The sequence below is a fragment of the Lotus japonicus genome, chromosome 3, assembly GCF_012489685.1.
Source record: "Lotus japonicus ecotype B-129 chromosome 3, LjGifu_v1.2".
NCBI lineage: Eukaryota > Viridiplantae > Streptophyta > Magnoliopsida > Fabales > Fabaceae > Lotus > Lotus japonicus.
In genome coordinates this window covers 31722971-31743474 of record NC_080043.1, presented here as the reverse complement: position 1 = coordinate 31743474, position 20504 = coordinate 31722971, and the positions used below count along the sequence as shown (strand labels likewise).

General features: G+C 39.2%; 1 protein-coding gene across 1 annotated transcript; it reads left to right on the top strand.

Annotated features, from left to right (window-relative positions):
- Positions 1 to 13394: 13394 nt before the first annotated feature.
- Positions 13395 to 14603, top strand: LOC130743958 (protein FAR1-RELATED SEQUENCE 5-like). The gene has a single exon (XM_057596167.1). It carries the CDS (start codon positions 13395 to 13397, stop codon positions 14601 to 14603), a length of 1209 nt encoding a protein of 402 aa, XP_057452150.1.
- Positions 14604 to 20504: the final 5901 nt, after the last annotated feature.

The window sequence follows — 20504 nt, the reverse complement described above, 5'->3', positions numbered from 1 at the left end:
ATTCTTCTAAGTGCTATTTCTTATGAAGAGTACCAGAAGATTACAGATCGTGAGTTTGCAAAAGGCATTTTTGAATCTCTGAAGATGTCTCATGAAGGAAACAAGAAAGTCAAAGAATCAAAGGCATTGTCTTTGATCCAAAAATATGAATCCTTCATCATGGAGCCAAATGAGTCCATTGAAGAAATGTTCTCCAGATTTCAGTTTCTTGTGGCTGGCATAAGACCTCTCAACAAGAGCTATACAACAAAAGATCATGTCATAAGGGTTCTCAGGAGTCTTCCTGAAAGCTGGATGCCTTTAGTGACTTCAATAGAGCTCACGAGAGATGTTGAGAATATGAGTTTAGAAGAACTCATCAGTATTTTGAAATGCCATGAGCTGAAGCGCTTTGAGATGCAAGATCTGAGGAAAAAGTCTATAGCCTTGAAATCCAAATCTGAAAAGGATAAGGCTGAGAAGTCAAAAGCTCTTCAAGCTGAAGAAGAAGAATCTGAAGAAGCATCAGAAGATTCTGATGAAGATGAGCTGACTCTGATCTCCAAGAGACTCAACCGAATCTGGAAGCACAGGCAGAGCAAGTACAAAGGCTCTAGAAAGGAAAAAGGAAAGTCTGAATCCTCAGGCCAGAAGAAGTCCTCAATTAAGGAAGTCACATGCTTTGAGTGCAAAGAATCAGGGCACTACAAAAGTGACTGTCCAAAGTTGAAGAAGGACAAGAAGCCAAAGAAGCACTTCAAGACAAAGAAGAGTCTGATGGTGACATTTGATGAATCAGAGTCAGAGGATGTTGACTCTGATGGTGAAGTCCAAGGACTCATGGCTATTGTCAAAGACAAAGGAGCAGAGTCAAAGGAAGCTGTTGACTCTGACTCAGAATCAGAAGGAGATCCTAACTCAGACGATGAAAATGAGGTATTCGCTTCTTTCTCTACCTCTGAACTGAAACATGCCTTGTCTGATATCATGGATAAGTATAACTCTTTATTGTCTAAACATAAGAAGCTGAAAAAGGACTTATCTGCTGTTTCCAAGACTCATTCTGAACATGAGAAAATTATCTCTGATTTGAAAAATGATAATCATGCTTTGATCAATTCTAACTCTGTGCTTAAGAACCAGATTGTTAAGTTAGAAGAAATAGTTGCCTGTGATGCCTCTGATTGTGGAAATGAGTCTAAGTATGAAAAGTCGTTTCAAAGATTCCTGGCTAAAAGCGTAGATAGAAGCTTAATGGCTTCAATGATCTATGGCGTAAGCAGAAATGGAATGCATGGCATTGGCTATTCTAAACCAATTAGAAATGAGCCCTATGTGTCTAAAGCTAAATCTTTGTATGAATGCTTTGTTCCCTCTGGTACCATATTGCATGATCCTTTACCTGCTAAAGTTTCTAAAGCCCCTCTTAAAAAGGGATCCTTCTCCATGTCTAAATATAATGCAAAAATTCCTTTAAAATATCATGTTGAGACACCCAAGGTGATCCGAACCTCTGGGGTAACTAACAAAAGAGGACCCAGAAAGTGGGTACCTAAGGACAAGATTATCTATGTTGCAGATATCCTTGATAGCTCCACTGAAACACCAATCATGGTATCTGGACAGTGGATGCTCGCGTCACATGACGGGAGAAAGACGTATGTTCCAAGAGCTAAAACTTAAGCCTGGAGGTGAAGTTGGCTTTGGAGGAAATGAAAAGGGTAAAATTGTTGGTACTGGTACTATTTGTGTAGATAGTAGTCCATGCATTGATAATGTGTTATTGGTAGACGGCTTAACACATAACTTATTGTCTATAAGTCAATTAGCTGACAAGGGTTATGATGTTATATTCAATCAAAAGTCCTGCCGGGCTGTAAGTCAGATCGATGGCTCTGTTCTGTTTAACAGCAAGAGGAAGAACAACATTTATAAGATCAGATTATCTGAGTTAGAGGCTCAGAATGTGAAATGCCTTCTTTCTGTTAATGAAGAGAAGTGGGTATGGCATAGACGGTTAGGGCATGCCAGTATGAGAAAGATTTCTCAGCTGAGCAAGCTAAACCTTGTCAGGGGCTTACCCAATCTGAAGTTCGCTTCAGACGCTCTTTGTGAAGCATGTCAGAAAGGCAAATTCACTAAAGTCCCTTTCAAGGCAAAGAATATTGTCTCAACCTCAAGGCCGTTGGAACTTCTGTATATCGACCTTTTTGGACCAGTGAAAACTGAGTCTATAGGTGGCAAGAGATATGGGATGGTTATCGTTGATGACTATAGCCGCTGGACATGGGTAAAGTTTCTAACCCGCAAGGATGAGTCTCATGCTGTGTTCTCTACCTTCATAGCCCAAGTGCAAAACGAGAAGGCTTGTAGGATTGTGCGTGTCAGAAGTGACCATGGTGGAGAGTTTGAGAATGACAAGTTTGAGAGTCTGTTTGATTCCTATGGAATTGCACATGATTTCTCTTGTCCCAGAACTCCTCAACAAAATGGTGTTGTTGAGAGGAAGAACAGAACTCTTCAGGAGATGGCTAGAACCATGCTCCAAGAAATTGGCATGGCCAAGCACTTTTGGGCAGAGGCAGTAAATACAGCATCTCTGTGAATTGTGAGACCAATTCTGAATAAGACTCCCTATGAATTGTGGAAGAACATAAAACCCAACATTTCTTACTTTCATCCTTTTGGTTGTGTCTGTTATGTTCTCAATACTAAGGATAGATTGCATAAATTTGATGCTAAGTCTTCTAAATGTCTTTTACTTGGTTACTCTGAAAGATTTAAAGGTTTTAGATTTTATAACACTGATGCTAAGACCATTGAAGAATCTATTCATGTTAGATTTGACGACAAGCTTGACTCTGACCAGTCAAAGCTAGTTGAGAAGTTTGCAGATTTAAGCATTAATGTTTCTGACAAAGGCAAAGCTCCAGAGGAAGCTGAGCCAGAGGAAGATGAACCAGAAGAAGAAGCTGGTCCCTCTGATTCACAAACTCTGAAGAAGAGCAGAATCACTGCAGCTCATCCTAAAGAATTGATTCTGGGCAACAAGGACGAACCAGTCAGAACCAGATCAGCCTTCAGACCCTCTGAAGAGACCTTGATTAGTCTGAAAGGATTGGTGTCCTTAATTGAACCCAAGTCCGTAGATGAAGCTCTTCAGGACAAGGATTGGATTCTGGCCATGGAAGAAGAATTGAATCAATTCTCCAAGAACGATGTTTGAAGCTTAGTGAAGAAGCCTGAGAGTGTCCATGTAATTGGAACAAAATGGGTGTTCAGAAACAAGCTGAATGAGAAAGGAGATGTAGTCAAAAACAAGGCAAGGCTAGTTGCTCAAGGCTACAGCCAGCAGGAAGGAATAGACTACACTGAAACATTTGCTCCAGTAGCAAGACTAGAGGCAATCAGACTGTTGATCTCTTTCTCAGTGAATCACAACATAGTTCTACATCAGATGGACGTGAAGAGTGCCTTCCTAAATGGATATATATCAGAGGAAGTTTATGTTCATCAACCCCCAGGTTTTGAAGATGAGAAGAAGCCAGACCATATGTTCAAATTGAAGAAGTCACTCTATGGTCTGAAGCAAGCTCCCAGAGCATGGTATGAGAGACTCAGCTCATTCCTTCTGGAGAATGAGTTTGTAAGGGGTAAAGTAGATACAACTCTCTTTTGCAAAACTTATAAAGATGATATCTTAATTGTGCAAATTTATGTTGATGATATTATATTTGGTTCTGCTAATCAATCTCTATGCAAAGAATTTTCTGAGATGATGCAGGCTGAATTTGAGATGAGTATGATGGGAGAACTCAAGTACTTTCTGGGTATACAAGTTGATCAAACACCAGAAGGAACATATATCCATCAGAGCAAGTACACTAAAGAACTTCTGAAGATGTTGAATATGCTGGAATCTACAGTGGCCAAAACTCCAATGCATCCTACATGCATTCTGGAGAAAGAAGATGAAAGTGGTAAAGTATGTCAGAAGCCCTATCGCGGTATGATAGGATCTCTTCTATACTTAACTGCATCTAGGCCTGATATATTATTTAGTGTTCACTTATGTGCTCGTTTCCAATCAGATCCAAGGGAAACCCACTTAACTGCTGTTAAGAGGATCCTAAGGTATCTGAAAGGCACCACTAACCTTGGCTTGATGTATATGAAAACATCAGAGTATAAGCTTTCAGGTTATTGTGATGCTGATTATGCTGGAGATAGAACAGAGAGAAAAAACACTTCTGGAAATTGTCAATTTCTAGGAAGCAATCTAGTCTCATGGGCAAGCAAGAGGCAATCAACCATTGCACTATCCACTGCAGAGGCAGAATATATCTCAGCAGCAATTTGCAGCACCCAGATGCTCTGGATGAAACATCAGCTGGAGGATTATCAGATCCTTGAGAGCAATATCCCAATCTATTGTGATAACACTGCTGCAATCTCATTGAGTAAGAATCCTATCTTGCATTCAAGGGCAAAGCACATTGAGGTAAAGTATCACTTTATTAGAGATTATGTACAGAAGGGCGTACTTCTTCTGAAGTTTGTTGATACTGACCATCAATGGGCAGATATCTTTACAAAGCCCTTAGCAGAGGATAGATTTAATTTTATTCTGAAAAATCTGAACATGGACTTTTGTCCAGAGTGAAGATGGATCAGAACCTCTGACAATGATACTTCTTGATCAGAAGATGTCTAATCCAGAAGGTAACTCAATCAGAGTGTGTGTACCCATTGGTACTGACTCTGAAGCTGAGACAGAAACACGTGTGTCAGTATCTCTGATGCATAGTTCCTTGTGCCCGTGTGACAGTCTGTCATGTTGCGTGTAGATGTGCTTCTCTCCTGTGTGTGATATGTGTATTTACTGTTACTATCTATCTTTAATTTTCAACCGTTGATTTTAAATTTCTTTTTGAATCAACAACGGTTATTTGTCAAAACCCACTATACACACACGATCTCCTTCACTTTCGGTTTTTTCTCTCTCTCTTGTATTTTCAAAACCGCTTACCCTCGACTTCTCTCTCGCTCTCTCTTCATCTTTCAACCTTCATCTTCTACCCAAAACCTTCAACCGCTCCAACAATGGTGAGACAAACCAGAAGAGATACTGCAGATCCAGCCCAGTTCCCTCATATGGTAGTGGGTTTAGCAACAGGTCAAAGGGGTCCTGAGAATCCGAATCAAGATCAAGGTCAAGATCAAGAACAGATCATTCCGATTGCAGAACGAGGTTGTGCCGTTCACTGCGTATATGCTCCTGAGGAACTTCAAGTACTGGCAGAATGGAGATTCGACCTCGACAATCTTGCTACAAATGGGTATGATCTTCGTCCTGAAGTCCGTGTTCAAGACTAGGAAAATTACTTCAACAGGCTTCGAGGACCGGTGTATGACAAATTGGTCAAGGAATTCTGGAAGCACGCCGACTGCGATGATACTCAAGTGGTATCCTACATTCTTGGAAGAAGGATAATAATCACGGAGAAGTCATTTGTGAAGTTGCTAGGTGCAGAAACTGCAAATGGGTATCGATTTCAACTGACAGAATCGAAGCTGAAACCCAACACCAAGAATACAATCAACAAAGCCCTGTACACCACTTACAAACAGGGCAAGACCTACAAGGTACTGGACCTTCATCCCCCAAAGACCAAAGGGCAGTTCCCCAGACTACATCAACTTCAACCAGAAGGCGATGTTGTTTTTCATCCAAGACAAGAAGAAGATCTGCCTTCCCTACTTCCTGTTCTCATACCTGAAGGAATGTATCCGGAAGTCTAGGACTACTGCCTCCATCAAGTCCGCAATCAAGTATATCCCTTTTGGGAGATTGCTGTCTGATCTCTTCATTGAGAGTGGCCTCATTCAAGATCTGGTCAATGCTGGATGCATAGAGGATCTGACCACCATTGTCAGCGATGTCTTCACTGCAAATTCTCTGAAGAAAATGGGTCTAGTCAAGAAGAAGATTGCTCCTGCCCATGAAGACACATCTTCTGAAATCAGAAGTAGAAGGGTGCCTCTGAATGACTACCCTCTGTGGACACAGGCAGACAATCCTGAAGCTATTAGGTGCTATGTTGAAGACCTAAGGGCTCAAGGCTATGAAATTGATCTCGATGAATTCTTCAGAAGACTGCCGCCATCTCCTGAGTTTCCTTCTCCTACCAAGAAGAAAGTTCAGAGGAAGATGATCTTAGAAGAATCCTCTGAGGAATCAGATGTCCCTCTGACCAAAGGGAAGAAGGCTGGTCAATCAAAGAGAAAATATGATGAAACCAGCAAACCAGATGATGATGATGATGGTGATAATGAGGATGGTCCTCCTTCTCCCAAGAAGAAGAAGAAGCAGGTCAGAATAGTGGTGAAACCTACCCGGGTGGAACCAGCAGCTGAAGTGATCAGAAGGATTGAAACTCCTGCCAGAGTGACAAGATCATCAGCACAATCAAGTAAGTCTGCAGTTGCTTCTGATGATGATTTGAATTTATTTGATGCACTCCTCATCTCAGCCATGCTCAAACAATCTTCAAATCCACTCACTCCCATTCCTGAGTCCCAACCAGCTACACACACCACCTCTCCACCACATTCCCCAAGGTCTTCATTTTTCCAACCTTCTCCAACTGAAGCACCTCTCTGGAATTTGCTCCAGAACCAACCATCTAGGCCAGATGAACCAACCTCTCCCATTACCATCCAGTATAACCCATTAACTTCTGAACCCATCATCCCTGAGCAACCAGAGCCCAATCAAACAGAACCTGGACCTAGAACCTCTGATCACTCTGTCCCAAGAGCATCAGAACGTCTGGCTCCCAGAACCACTGATACAGACTCTTCCACAGCCTATACACCTGTATCCTTCCCAAAAAATGTTGCTGACTCTTCTCCCTCCAACAACTCTGAATCCATTAGAAAATTCATGGAGGTTAGAAAAGAAAAGGTGTCTACCTTAGAAGAGTATTATCTCACTTGTCCAAGCCCTAGGAGATATCCTGGCCCTAGACCTGAACGTCTAGTAGACCCAGATGAACCTATCTTGGCCAATCCTTTACATGAGGCAGACCTTTTGGCTCAACAAGTTCATCCTGTCCCTGACCCACAAGAGCCAGTTCAACCAGAACCCGAACCAGAACAATCTGTGTCTAATCACTCTTCGGTTAGATCACCAAATCCTCTGGTTGACACTTCATAACCCCACCTTGGAACCTCTGAACATCATGTTCAATCCTTTAACATTGGCTCTCCACAAGGTGCCTCTGAAGCTCATAGCAGCAATCACCCAGCCTCTCCTGAAACCAACCTCTCCATAATTCCTTACACTCACCTCCGACCCACATCTCTCTCTGAGTGCATCAATATTTTCCATCATGAAGCTTCATTGATGCTACGCAATGTGCACGGTCAGACTGACCTAAGCGAGAATGCTGAATATGTGGCTGAAGAGTGGAACCGTCTGAGCACTTGGCTAGTGGCTCAAGTTCCGGTTATGATGCAACTTCTGAATGCAGAGGGAAGTCAGAGGATCGAGGCTGCAAAGCAAAGGTTTGCTAGAAGGGTGGCTCTTCATGAACAAGAACAAAGACATAAGCTACTCGAAGCTATTGAAGAAGCCAAAAGAAAGAAAGAACAAGCAGAAGAAGCTGCACGTCAAGCAGCAGCTCAAGCTGAACAAGCCAGATTAGAGGCAGAACGACTTGAAGCTGAGGCTGAAGCTCTTAGATGCCAAGTACTTGCACCAGTAGTGTTTACTCCTGCTGCTTCTGCTTCCATTCTAGCTCCTCAAGCTGCTCAGAATGTTCCTTCCAGCTCTACCCAGTCAAGCTCGTCCAGACTCGACATCATGGAACAAAGACTTGATACTCATGAGTCTATGCTAATAGACATGAAAGAAATGATGATGGAACTTCTGCGTCGATCTACTAAACCCTAGTCTTAGGATCTCTTCGTCTTTCTTCTTACCCTAGTTTTATTTTCTTTAAGTTTTTTTATTTTCTGTTATGTCTTTTCGTTATTTATTTTCGCACATCATACATATATATATATATATCTGACATTATGCTTGCAAAATTTTCTTTATTCATAATAACTGCGTTTACATCATACATTTTTTGTTTTTTTTCCCTAAAATCCTAGAATGGAGGATCCCTCCTCATTCTTCCGCACTCATGGCGCTGCTCTGACCTCTCTTTCTCCAGACGCTCCAGTGCATACTGGATGTTGTTGAGATTGACAATCTGCTCATCCCTCTCCAGAGTTTCTTCTGAAGTCTTGAGCTTCTTTTCTATAATTTCTTTCTCTTCCAGCAGCTTTAGCTCAAGCTGGCTGAGTTCTTGCACTTCCTCCACGAAGGCAAGAAATTCCTGCAAGTCTTTCTTCAACTCTGGATGCAGGTCCTCCTCCAGCAGTGTCCGTGTTAGCTCTGAGATGGTTGTTGTACCCTCTGGATGCCTAATATTGAGGAACAAGTCATCCTCAAAGGCCTTCTTTCTCAGCTCTTCTAGTGCGATCATGCTTGATGCCATTTCTCTTTTTATGGTATTGTTCGAGTTGTGAAGCTTACCCCATTCTCCATCGCTTTATATAGGCTTCACTCTCTCTCTGAAAGTTAATGCTCCTGCAGTTTCTCGAGGTTAAGTTCTTGGTAACTGACCCTTATCTTTACTACTTTGGCCGGTGGTAAACGTTCTTCTTTTGCATTAACTCTTCTCTTTACTTCGCCTAACTTTGATTCTTGCATCGTTTTTGTTAAAACTTAGACCTTCTCTAAGGGGGAGTACCTTATACTTCAAGCTAAGTTTTTCACACCCCAAGCTTTTTGCTTATGACAAAAAGGGGGAGTACACCCAGTTTTTGATGTGTAAGATGTGTTAGTGTGATTTATTTTCTCTTTTGGAGAACTTAAGAGTTCCACCTTTATGACCATAGATGTGTCACTGGGCAAATACAAGGAATACATTTCACTTCTTCTGAAGTGATTTTAGTTTGACTCTGATACCCAAGACTCTGATACCTTGTCCGTTGACTCTGATTACTTATGCGCTCTGATTACTCTATTTTCATCTATGTCATAATATTTTTCACTCTGAACTCTTATATTATTTAGCTCAGAATCTAGACTTTACTAACGTTTTCATCAAGTATTAGATTCAGGGGGAGCTAAGCTCAGAATCAAGCAGTGACTTGAATTCAGAATGAGCAAGACAAACTATTCACATCAGGATAAGTTTTATTCTATATCCCTAAACTCTGAGTGAATTCAGTTTATTGTTTATGAATTGTTCATCAAAATCTTAGTTTTGTCATCATCAAAAAGGGGGAGATTGTAAGATCAAGTTTTGATCTAGTAGTACAACTCTTATGTTTTGATGATTACTAGTTAACTTTTGAGTATGAACAATTATGGTACTCTAACGTGTTTTTCTGAGTGTGCTGTCTACAGGCTCTGACCTCAATTCCATCTCACACAAATCAGAAGCACTGTGCATATAGAGTGACCCAAGCAACGCTTTCGCAACATCTATGTTCAGTATGAACAGTAGAATTGCTTCAGAAGATCTGAAGTTATACAAGCTCTGATAAGGACTCAGTCACTAGAAGTTCTGAAGATCCAGAAAGTCTGATAACCAAGAAACACTGAAGGTTCAGATGTTCTGATGGTGTAGAAGACTCTGAAGAACCAGAAGCTGATTAGTGAAATTCTGATGTCCAGAAGCAAGATACTCTGAAGACCATGTACTTCCCTCTGAGTTCAGAATCAGAAGATACAATGGTCAGAGGATCTGGGCTTTCCCTCTGACTCTGATCAACCGGCTTCACAAGTTCCAACATGAAGCTTTCTCCTGATCAGAAGTCTCCTAGGTTTAAAGGTCAAGTCGCTATCCAAGTACAAAAGCTACTGTACCTTCCTGACGACCTACCTAACAGTCTCAGACACAGCAGAAGCTGGATTTTCCAGAACTGCCCTCCAACGGTAGCATTTCCCATGCAACGCTCAACCCTAATCCTTGGAGTATATAAAGAGGCTGAAGATTGAAAGAAGCGGCTAGAAGCATTCACATACGCGCAAGACAAATTCAAATTCTTCTAAGCTTTCTTTCATCTGAAATTCATTGTGTTTACTATTAGCTTTTTAGAAGCAAATCTCTTGTAAACAATTCTTTGATAAACAGTTTGTTTAGTTCCTTTAGGAGATCAAGGTTGATCGGATCCTAGAGAAGACTAAGAGAGTGAATCTTAGTGTGAGCTAAGTCAGTGTAATTGTTAGTCACTTGTAGGTTTCAAGTGCAGTTGTAACTCTTACCAGATTAGTGGATTGCCTTCATTCTAAGAAGGAAGAAATCACCTTAACGGGTGGACTGGAGTAGCTTGAGTGATTTATCAAGTGAACCAGGATAAAATCCTTGTGTGCTTTTCTATCTCTTATCTTTAGCACTTAAGTTCTCGAAAGATTTGTCAAAATCTTTAAGGTGGAAGCTTTATCTTGAAAACGTTATTCAAACCCCCCCTTTCTACCGTTTTTCATACCTTCAGCATATGCTATAAGTTGATTGTGTTATTAGTTTGTTGAAATTTTGTTTCTTTGTGGATTTCACTGATTTAGGGTTTCTGATTAGTGCGGTATTATCCTTTCAATTGAATGAATTGTGGTTTTGGGGGATGTTTTAATTTGGGTGAAATGAATTTTCCATTATTGTAAAAAACGAAGTGTTCCTCAATTTGATAGGGTTTAGGGAAAGTAAGAGGCACAAGGAAGAAGACCAGATGCATATAGGTCATCTGCTATTTACAAATTTTAATTCTTAATTGCAAAGTTGTTTGTTTGTGATGAAAATTTCTTTGTTTGTTGAGTTCATTGATTTAGAGTTTTTGATTAGTATGAGATTTTATTTTCACATGAATGAATTCTGGTTTTGATGTGTCCATTCCTTTCCATTGTTGATATAACTTATTATGGCTCAATCTCATAGGTAATGGAATGTAAGTCGCAAAAGCAAGAAGAACAGGTCCATATAGCTGATGAGATGGTTGTTGGTAATGGAAGTAACAAAGAATCTGGTCCAATGAAATTTAATGGGGAGGAAGATGGTTATGAGTTGAAAGAGGATGAATTGCCACCTGTGGATGAAGTTCCTATGAAATCTTCATATCGGCAATCAAGCGAGGTTGAGAAAGCACAGGTTAATAGCCTTAAGGAACATGGGGTTCGTACTTGCAATATATTGGGGTTGATGCTAGGGCAGGAAGGTTGTCACGAAGGTTTTGGTTTTTTTAAGACTGATATGTACAGTCATATTAACAAGAATAATTTGGTAAGGGTTGGTAACGACGAAGCGGTTGCTGCTTCATCATATGTAGATGGAGATGAAGATGAAGATGAAGATGTAGATGAAGGTGAAGACGGTGGACAATGAAGGGATGCTGGACTAAAAGCTTAATAAGATGTTGATTTAATGAAGTCCCATTTTTTTTTCTTATTAAGTTTTTGAATTCATTTTCTTTTGTACGCTAATATTAAGATTTAATTTTAGTAATGTACTTTTGGTGCGTATAAGGCATGTTGCTGCCAATTTTGGATGATTTGGGTTGTTAAGTTTTGATAGAAATTTGTGTTGATAAATGGCCTTTACTTGGTTATTTTGATTTATCTAATGTCTATGGTTGTCCATATTTTTTTGGTTAAAAAAAGATGGAATTTCCATTTTTTCTTTGTTGAACCCAATTGGTGTACGTGAATGAATTTGGACAAGATCAAAGTCAGTCAATGCATTTTATGGTACTGAACACAAAAAATGTAGTTGGGTGTTGAACACAAAACCACATTCAGTGCATTTAATAGCAATAAAAGGTGCCTAAAAAATGTAGTTGGGTGTTGAACCCAAGACCTGTGAGAATTTAAACCAAGCACAAACCGCTGAACTATGATGACAATTTTGTACTTAATACTATAACATTTGTATTAGTAATGCCCTAAGTCGTATTTAAGATAAAAAAATGAAAGAAAAATGCACGGATCAAGATTCGAACCATGGCCAATTGATTAATCTGCAGCCACAAATACCATTAGGATATAGGTAAAGACAATTAAAAGTTTTCAAATCAATATATAATATCTTTTAAACCTTGCGATAAAACATTTAAGTTTAAGGCATTAGATTAAGGGCATCAACCATAACTTCTTACCGTTCCATTCCTTTATTGCTTATTGGGAATGGATGAACCTTTCCCTCACATCTTAAAAGGGCTTAGTTTGAGGCATGAACCCTAACTTCCTATGATCCCCCTCCATGAGTGCTTAGTAATGGTTAGCTTAAGACACCAACCCTAACTTGTTATGATACCCTAAATATCCCTTCGTCCCTTATAGTCGCAATCAACCCTAAACTACCTTGACTACATTTGCCGTAGTGGTTATTCATGGTTAGTTTAGGGCATCAACCCTAACTTCCTTGAGTGGTCTGTTAATGGATAACTTAAGGTATCAACCCTAACTTCTAATGATACCCTAACTAACTCTTCGTCCCTTATGTTAATGCTTAGTCGCCATTAGTTTTGGGTATCAACCCTAACTTCCTTTTTATTTTTTTGTAGTGCTTAGTCGGTGTTAGTTTTAGGCATTAACAATAATTATAATTAACTTTTTTTTTTGAAGTGAATTATTATCAACTTAAAATGTATATAGAATTATTTAATTTAAGAATATTTAATATTTTAGATTTTTATCACAATTATAATATTTGGTTATTTTTTTATGTGTAACAAGTATATTTCAAAAGTATATTTGTTTATTTTCAAATTATTATATTGATTTGATGCTAAATTAGTGGACAATTTCAAAATTAACATTAATGAGGAGAGGGAAAGTATCACGTTTGTATTCTGTGAAGAAGGAAAGGCACCGGAGGGAATTAGAGAGACACAATTCAAAGCAAAAAAATTTAGTGGATTTAGGGTTAACTTCTTGTCACAAGTGGCGACCGGCGTATTTGATAATCGGAAGCGGCGGCGGCGTTTATTTGTTTCTTTGAGGGCTGCGTTTTGGCTATCTAATTGGTAAGTTCAAAACTAGTTTTCCCTTTTGCGTTTCAGTTCATGCTAATCTTCTTTCCATCCTTTTACTCATGGTATTTGATTATTTGAGTTTCTCTGTTTTTTCCCGTTTTCGTTTCATTGATTGTATCGTGAGTTAGGGTTTTTGATTGTGATGGTATTGGGGTTGGGGTCTGAGGGTTTATTTGATTTTGGTAAAAAATAATTTTCCTTTATTGTTTTTTGGGTTGATGGTTTCTTCCTGTGGCAATTAAATTTGAAACTATGAAAATAATTCACCACTTTCAGGACTATGAAGTTGTTAAGCTAAATACTCTTGTGGTTTGTGAATCTTATAGGTAATGGAAACTATATTTGAGGAAGAAGACCAGGGCCACAAATCTGATGATATGGTTGATGATGATGGAAGTAATCAAGTATCTGGCGGACCTGAAACTGATGGGGAGGATGATGATGCTGAGTATGTGAAGAATATTTTAGAGTTGACAGATGATGACGTCATGGGTCTTGAATTTGATTCGGAGGAAGAAGCAGTAAAGTTTTATGAACGATACGGGCAATGTTTTGGTTTTGGGGTAAGGAAGGATAATGTGTATCATGGACCCAAGGGTTGTGTTGTTACACGTCAATTAGTTTGCAGTAAAGAGGGGGCAAGGCACAAGAAATACATGGAACGTGGTGATCGGGTTAGAGCTCCAAAGCCAAATACAAGAGTCTCATGTCCGGCCAGATTTCGCGTTCGTTATGAAAGAAACTCAGGTAAGTGGAAAGTATCTCTTTTTAAGAAGTCTCACAATCATGAATTGACTCCGGTTGACAAAGTACATCTGATTTCTTCATTTCGCCAAATAAGTGAGTCTGACAAGGCCCAGATTAATAGCCTTAAGATCCATGGTGTTCGGACATGTAATATAATGGGGTTGATGTTAGGGCAGAAAGGTGGTCATGAATCTTTGGGCTTTACAAAGAAGGATCTGTACAATCATATTGACAAGGAGAAGCGGATAAGAGTTGGGAACGGTGATGCAGTTGCTGCTTTATCCTATTTTGAGGCAAAGTCTGAGAGTGATCCTATGTTTTTTTCTAAGTATACTAAAACTGTTGATGAAAATTTGAAAGACCTGTTTTGGAGTGATGGAGTAAGCAGATTAGACTATCATGCATTTGGTGATGTTGTTTCTTTTGACAGTACATATAAAAGGAACAAGTACAACAAGCCTCTTGTTATTTTCTGTGGCTATAATCATCATGGGAAAACAACAATTTTTGCATGCGCTTTGCTAACAGATGAGTCGGCTAATACATATAAGTGGGTTTTGGAAACTTTTGGTGAATGTATGTTTCAGAAGCATCCGAAAGCAGTTGTTACTGATGGTTGTTTGGCTATGAAAGAAGCCATTCGGTGTATCTTTCCTAATGCCCGTCATAGGTTGTGTTCATGGCACATTCAGCAAACTGCACTTGAAAAGTTAAAGCATTCAGAGTTTCTGGATGAATTTTCAGGGTTGATTTATGCTAAAATGAATGCAGAAAAATTTGAGAGATTGTGAGCTGAAGCTGTTGAAAACTATGATCTTGCTAATAATGAGTGGGTGAGATATATGTATGGGTTGAAAACAATGTGGGCGGCGGCTTATATGAAGGATCTATTATTCGCAGGCATAAGAACCACTTCAATGTGCGAAGGGATTAACTCATTTATCAAGAGTTATGTGCAGTGTAAAAACAATTTGATTGATTTTATCCACAATTTTGAAAGGGCTGTCAAGGAGTACCGACACAATGAGTTGGTAGCAGATTTTACAACTATGTACACGGAGCCTGTGCTAACAACTCCACTCCGTGAAATTGAAATTGGCTTTTCCAAGCTTTTGACAAGGAAAATGTTTGAAGAAGTGAAATCTCAGATTCAACGTGTGGGTGGCTTAGAAATTACTCAAAGGGCAGAGGTAAATGGTGTGGTCATGTTGAGGATGCATAAGTTTTTGTATGAGCGGCGTGAATACGTTGTTTTATATGATAAGCATTCTGTGAAATTTGTATCTGATTGTGGAAACTTTGAGTATTGTGGTATTCCTTGCTCCTACATCATATGTGCGATGAGAAAAGAAAGGGTTGATGAAATTCCTCCTAGTCTTATATGTAAACGGTGGTCAAGGAATGCTAAAGTTGAAATCATGCATCATATTAATAATTCTGTTGCTGAAAATGATGCCAAGAAATTAGCTATGCTGCGCAGGGGTGTGTTGTCAGCTGCTTGCAACATACTGAACGCAGTAGCTTGTGAAAATGTTAATGACTTTTCTGAGGTTATTGTGGACATTTACAAGCTGGCTGAAAAGGTCCAAAGGCGCCGGACAGGAAACTCTCGACTACGCATTGGTCCATTTATGATTGGTGATCCCGCTGTGGTTACTACAAGGGGTCGCAAGAAGAATGTTGGGAAGAAAAAAAGGCTATGTGGTAGATGCAGGATGAGTGGGCATACAATCCGCAAGTGCACACAATTGCCTCACCCAGATGGTTGTTGAAAGATTTTTCTACACCGATACTACTTTTAAAATCCTTCAAGATTCAATTGTAGTATAGCATAGGGTTTTTTTGTCGTATCCGCAGGGAATTGCTAATACAAATGCCGTTCTCTAGTAAAATTACTCAAGCAATAGATTTCCAAAAGGTTGATGATTGTTTCGGTAGCCAAAGCACATGCAAATTAAACAAAGCGAGAATAAAAAGGATAGATATCAAGATGAGAAAGCTGTTGGAATTGGACTTCACCGTTTAACTACTAGTGTCCTATGATTCTATATGGGAATTCATTCCTATTTATGATTCATCTACACCAATTCTACCCTACTTCATTGATTCCTCACATGAGTGGATATCTATAACTTACTTTCCTAAACATTGATTCCTCACATGCATAGCAAAGTTAAGTTATCTTTAAGCTTAGGTGTTTTAGTGACTAGCAACGCCTAATTCCATTCCTAGACATTAGGATTACTAGATGATTAACTCTATGTCAGACTCTAGACGCCGTAGCTTCCGCTCTTACGCCGAACCAAGCAATATGTTCTAGGTGCGCAACTAAAACATAACATTAAGAACAAGAGAAAATCATTGAATCATGTAATAGAAATGATATTTTCATATAGAAATCAAGAGAAACACATCATAGTTAAAGGCTACATCCAAATCCAACAAAAAGGGTTTAGCAATCCATTTCTATGGATGCTTTAAGGCTTACAAAGAGAAACAAGAAGATGATGACGATCCGTGACGTCCGCCGAGCGTTCCCACCTCGATGGATGATCAAAGAAGTCCAAAAATATCTTCTTCTCCTCAGCTCTATGAGTTCTCTGTTCTGTTTCCCTAATTTTTCCGCCGTCCCTGTAAAATACGATGGTGGGTTCTTTTTATAACAGCTTTGTTCGCTCAAGCGGTCCAAAGTTCGCTCAAGCGAACTCTTTCTGAACTGGGAACCGCCTTTCAACCGCTCAAGCGACCAAATATTCGCTTGAGCCAACTTCAGAGCCAAACACTTAAAACCTTCTGTTGCTAGATGGCTTGAGCAAACTTCTGAGCCAAGCATTCAATACCTTCTGTTGCAAGATGGCTTGAGCAAACTTCTGAGCCAAGCACTATTCTTTGATGCTTTCTTATGATTCAAGCCTCTTTGAAGCAAATCTTCATTCCCAACATTCATTCCTACATCAAAATTTGATAATTAACACTTAAATTCTACAAGGACCTCTAGTAAACCATATCATCACAATTGAGGGTAAATTTGATAGTTATTTCACATTTCTAACCCTAATAAGTGCCCAAGAATGATATGAAAATTAAGTAGATTTGACACTTATCAATGGTTCTCTTGATGTTGATACGGGTGATTCCTCTGTTGAGTTTGGCGAGGACGATAGTGTGCAGGATCAGGTAGCTGTCTTGATGTCATTATGTTGTATTTTAATACTTGTTTCAGTGCTTTAAACATATTTTTTTTATTAACTCTGCAGATTGATGGTCTTATGCTGGATAATGGAAGGAAGCGGAAAGTTCGTTCAACAAAAAACACGCCAAATGCAAAAGGGAAAACAGCAACGCCAAACAGGAGAACTAGAACACCGAGAGGGAAAAATGCCACACCAAACAAAATCTCTTCAACAACAAATGGGAAAGCCAAGGTAGTTATTCATTTTGTACATATAGATGTGCTGCTGTGGTTTTTAACATGAAGAAGAAGTGTATGTGGTGATAACTCTTTGCTTGTTGTAGGAAGAATATTTGTACTTGATGTTTTTTTTATTCAGATTACATTGATTTTACTTAACTCTTAATTTGGATGTTAATGTAATAGCATTTGAGGGATGTTCATGCTACAGAAGCTGGTGGAGTTCAACATTATTCGCATTATCCAATGAATATGGCAAATGAATTTGCAATGTTCCCTCAATTTCCTGAAAACGGGAATTACCAATCATACGCTGGTATACGTATTTCAGAACCAGGTTCTTCTTCCACAATTCCTAATGTAAGCGGGCATGCATTTCTATTAATTTTTTAAAGTAATTCCCGTTTTCAATCTTCTGATATGGTTGTTTGTGTGTCATAGTTTATGAGTTATTTGAATGAAGTTGAACGGAATGCGAGGGTTGCACGGGTTGAAGTTGGTAGAGGCGAAGATGAAGAAGAAGATGAAAGTGAAGATGAAGATGGAGATGAAGATGAAGGCGAGGAGTAGAATTTAAATGAACAAGAAATCATTGTCCAAGAAGTCAATTTGTCTCTGTTTTGTTTTTTTCTATGACATGTTTATGTTAATTTTGTTAGAAATGCACTTGGTGTGCTAAGGCATGTATGCCAGATTTTGTTGATTCCAGACATGGTTAAATGGAGTTGAGAGATTTATAAAATTGATTTATGAAATTTATGTCAGGTCTCGTCTTTTTATAATTTAAGAAAAATTTGCAAAAATTAAGTCCTTCACCTAAGCTGTACGAATTAAATGTCTATGGTGATAAATGTCCAAAAAAATATGGTATTGGGTGTTGAACACGAGACCTGACTGTACTAGAACCAAGAAGTTTCTACTGAACTAATTTGCTTAACTATGATGTATAGTTCCAACAATTGTATTAGTAATGAACTGTCTTCGAAATATAAAAACTAAAACAAAGACATGAAAAAATGCGCTCAGCAGGATTTGAACCTTTGACATGAGGCACAATGGGGGAGATATAAAAACCATTAAGATACAGGTCAAGTTATGACAAAAGTGTGCAAATCAATAATTAATGGTTTAAGTTAAAGCAATTTAGTCTAACTTTAGTCCACCTTAGTTTAAATCGAGTGGTGGATGAACCCAAATTTTTCTCCTTCCGATCCTTAGCCTTAGAGACGAGTCATGGATGAACCCTAAATTTTCCCATTCCGATCCTTAGCCTTAGAGATGATGATTGGATGAACCCTAACTTTTCCCTATCTGAACCTTTCCCTTAGCGACGAGTCGAGTGGTGGATGAACCAAAAGTTTTCCCCTTCCGATCCTTAGCCTTAGAGACGAGTCATGGATGAACCCTAACTTTTCCCATTCTGATCCTTAGCCTTTAAGACGAATCATGGATGAACCCTAACTTTTCCCTATCCGAACCTTTCCCTTAGCGACGAATCGAGTGGTGGATGAACCCTAACTTTTCCCTATCCGAACCTTTCCCTTAGCAACGAGTCGAGTGGTGGATGAACCCAAACTTTTCCCCTTCCGATCCTTTCCCTTAGATACGAGTGGTGGATGAACCCTAACTTTTCTCATTCCGATCCTTAGCCTTAGCGACGAATCATGGATGAACCAAAAGTTTTCCCCTTCCGATCCTTAGCCTTAGAGACGAGTCATGGATGAACCCTAACTTTTCCCATTCCGATCCTTAGCCTTAAAGACGAATTATGGATGAACCCTAACTTTTCCCTATCCGAACTTTTCCCTTAGCGACAAGTCGAGTGGTGGATGAACCCAAAGTTTTCCCCTTTCGATCCTTTCCCTTAGATACGAGTGGTGGATGAACCCTAACTTTTCCCATTCTGATCCTTAGCCTTTGAGACGAATCATGGATGAACCCTAACTTTTCCCTATCCGAACCTTTCCCTTAGCGACGAGTCGAGTGGTGGATGAACCCAAACTTTTCCCCTTCCAATCCTTTCCCTTAGAGACGAGTGGTGGATGAACCCTAACTTTTCCCATTCCGATCCTTAGCCTTAGAGACGAATCATGGATGAACCCTAACTTTTCCCTATCCAAACCTTTCCCTTAGCGACGAGTCGAGTGGTGGATGAACCCAAACTTTTCCCCTTCTGATCCTTTCCCTTAGATACGAGTGGTGGATGAACCCTAACTTTTCCCATTCCGATCCTTAGCCTTAGCGACGAATCATGGATGAACCAAAAGTTTTCCCCTTCCGATCCTTTCCCTTAGAGATGAGTGGTGGATGAACCCTAACTTTTCCCATTCTGATCCTTAGCCTTAGCGATGAATCATGGATGAACCTGTCCCTTAGCGACGAGTCGAGTGGTGGATGAACCCTAACTTTTCCTCTTCCGATCCTTAGCTTTAGAGACGAGTGGTGGATGAACCCTAACTTTAATCTTTCTTTACTCATAACTATTGCTATTCTGTTTCTTTCCCTTAGCGATAAGTAGTCGACAATAATATATTCATTCGATTCTTGTTAATATTATATTTATTTACATAATTAAATCTAATGTTGATAATATAATTATTATATTTATTTATACAACATCATATTTATCACTTACATGAAATCTTTATTATTTTTTTTGAAAACTACATGAAATCATAATGTTGAAACTAATTATTAAAAAAATAGTTAATTTCAAAATAATCTACCAATCAAAAGTTCTGTGTTTAACCTTGAATAGCAGTTTTTCTAAAAAAAAAGGAAACTTTGAATAGCAATAGTCAATCTTCGTTTTAATTACCCAATATCAATCCCAATGGTGTTTTGTTTTCAAATTTTAGAATATTAATAGCCACTGTTCATTATAAAAAAGAAAGTAATAGCAACTAATCTCTCGAATGACTATTATATCCTTAACCAGATTGACTTAGGGGAAGTAAAGGATATAGTGCATAACAGTGAAGGCACATAGGGTTTTACGGCAGCCTCTTCCCCTTCCCCTCCTTGGCACCGTTTTCTTGTGGATTTTGAATTGGGTGTGCCTTTTGACGTTTGAGGTATCCAACACACATTATATGCACAATCAATTCAATACTAGGTGTTATCAATCATATATAATGAGTAGTTTAGAGGTTTCTAGCCTAAACATTTCTCTTCAATTTCTTCTCACAAATTTCATGGCTGGAAGAGGAAGGACCCCACGACGAGGAACCACAAGGAAGCGTCGGTTCAAAGATTTGGAATCAATCACCTCTCCATCTCC

Coding starts and splice junctions, on each gene's coding strand:
- LOC130743958 (XM_057596167.1), top strand. CDS start 13,395: ATGGAAACTATATTTGAGGAAGAAGACCAGGGCCACAAATCTGATGAT.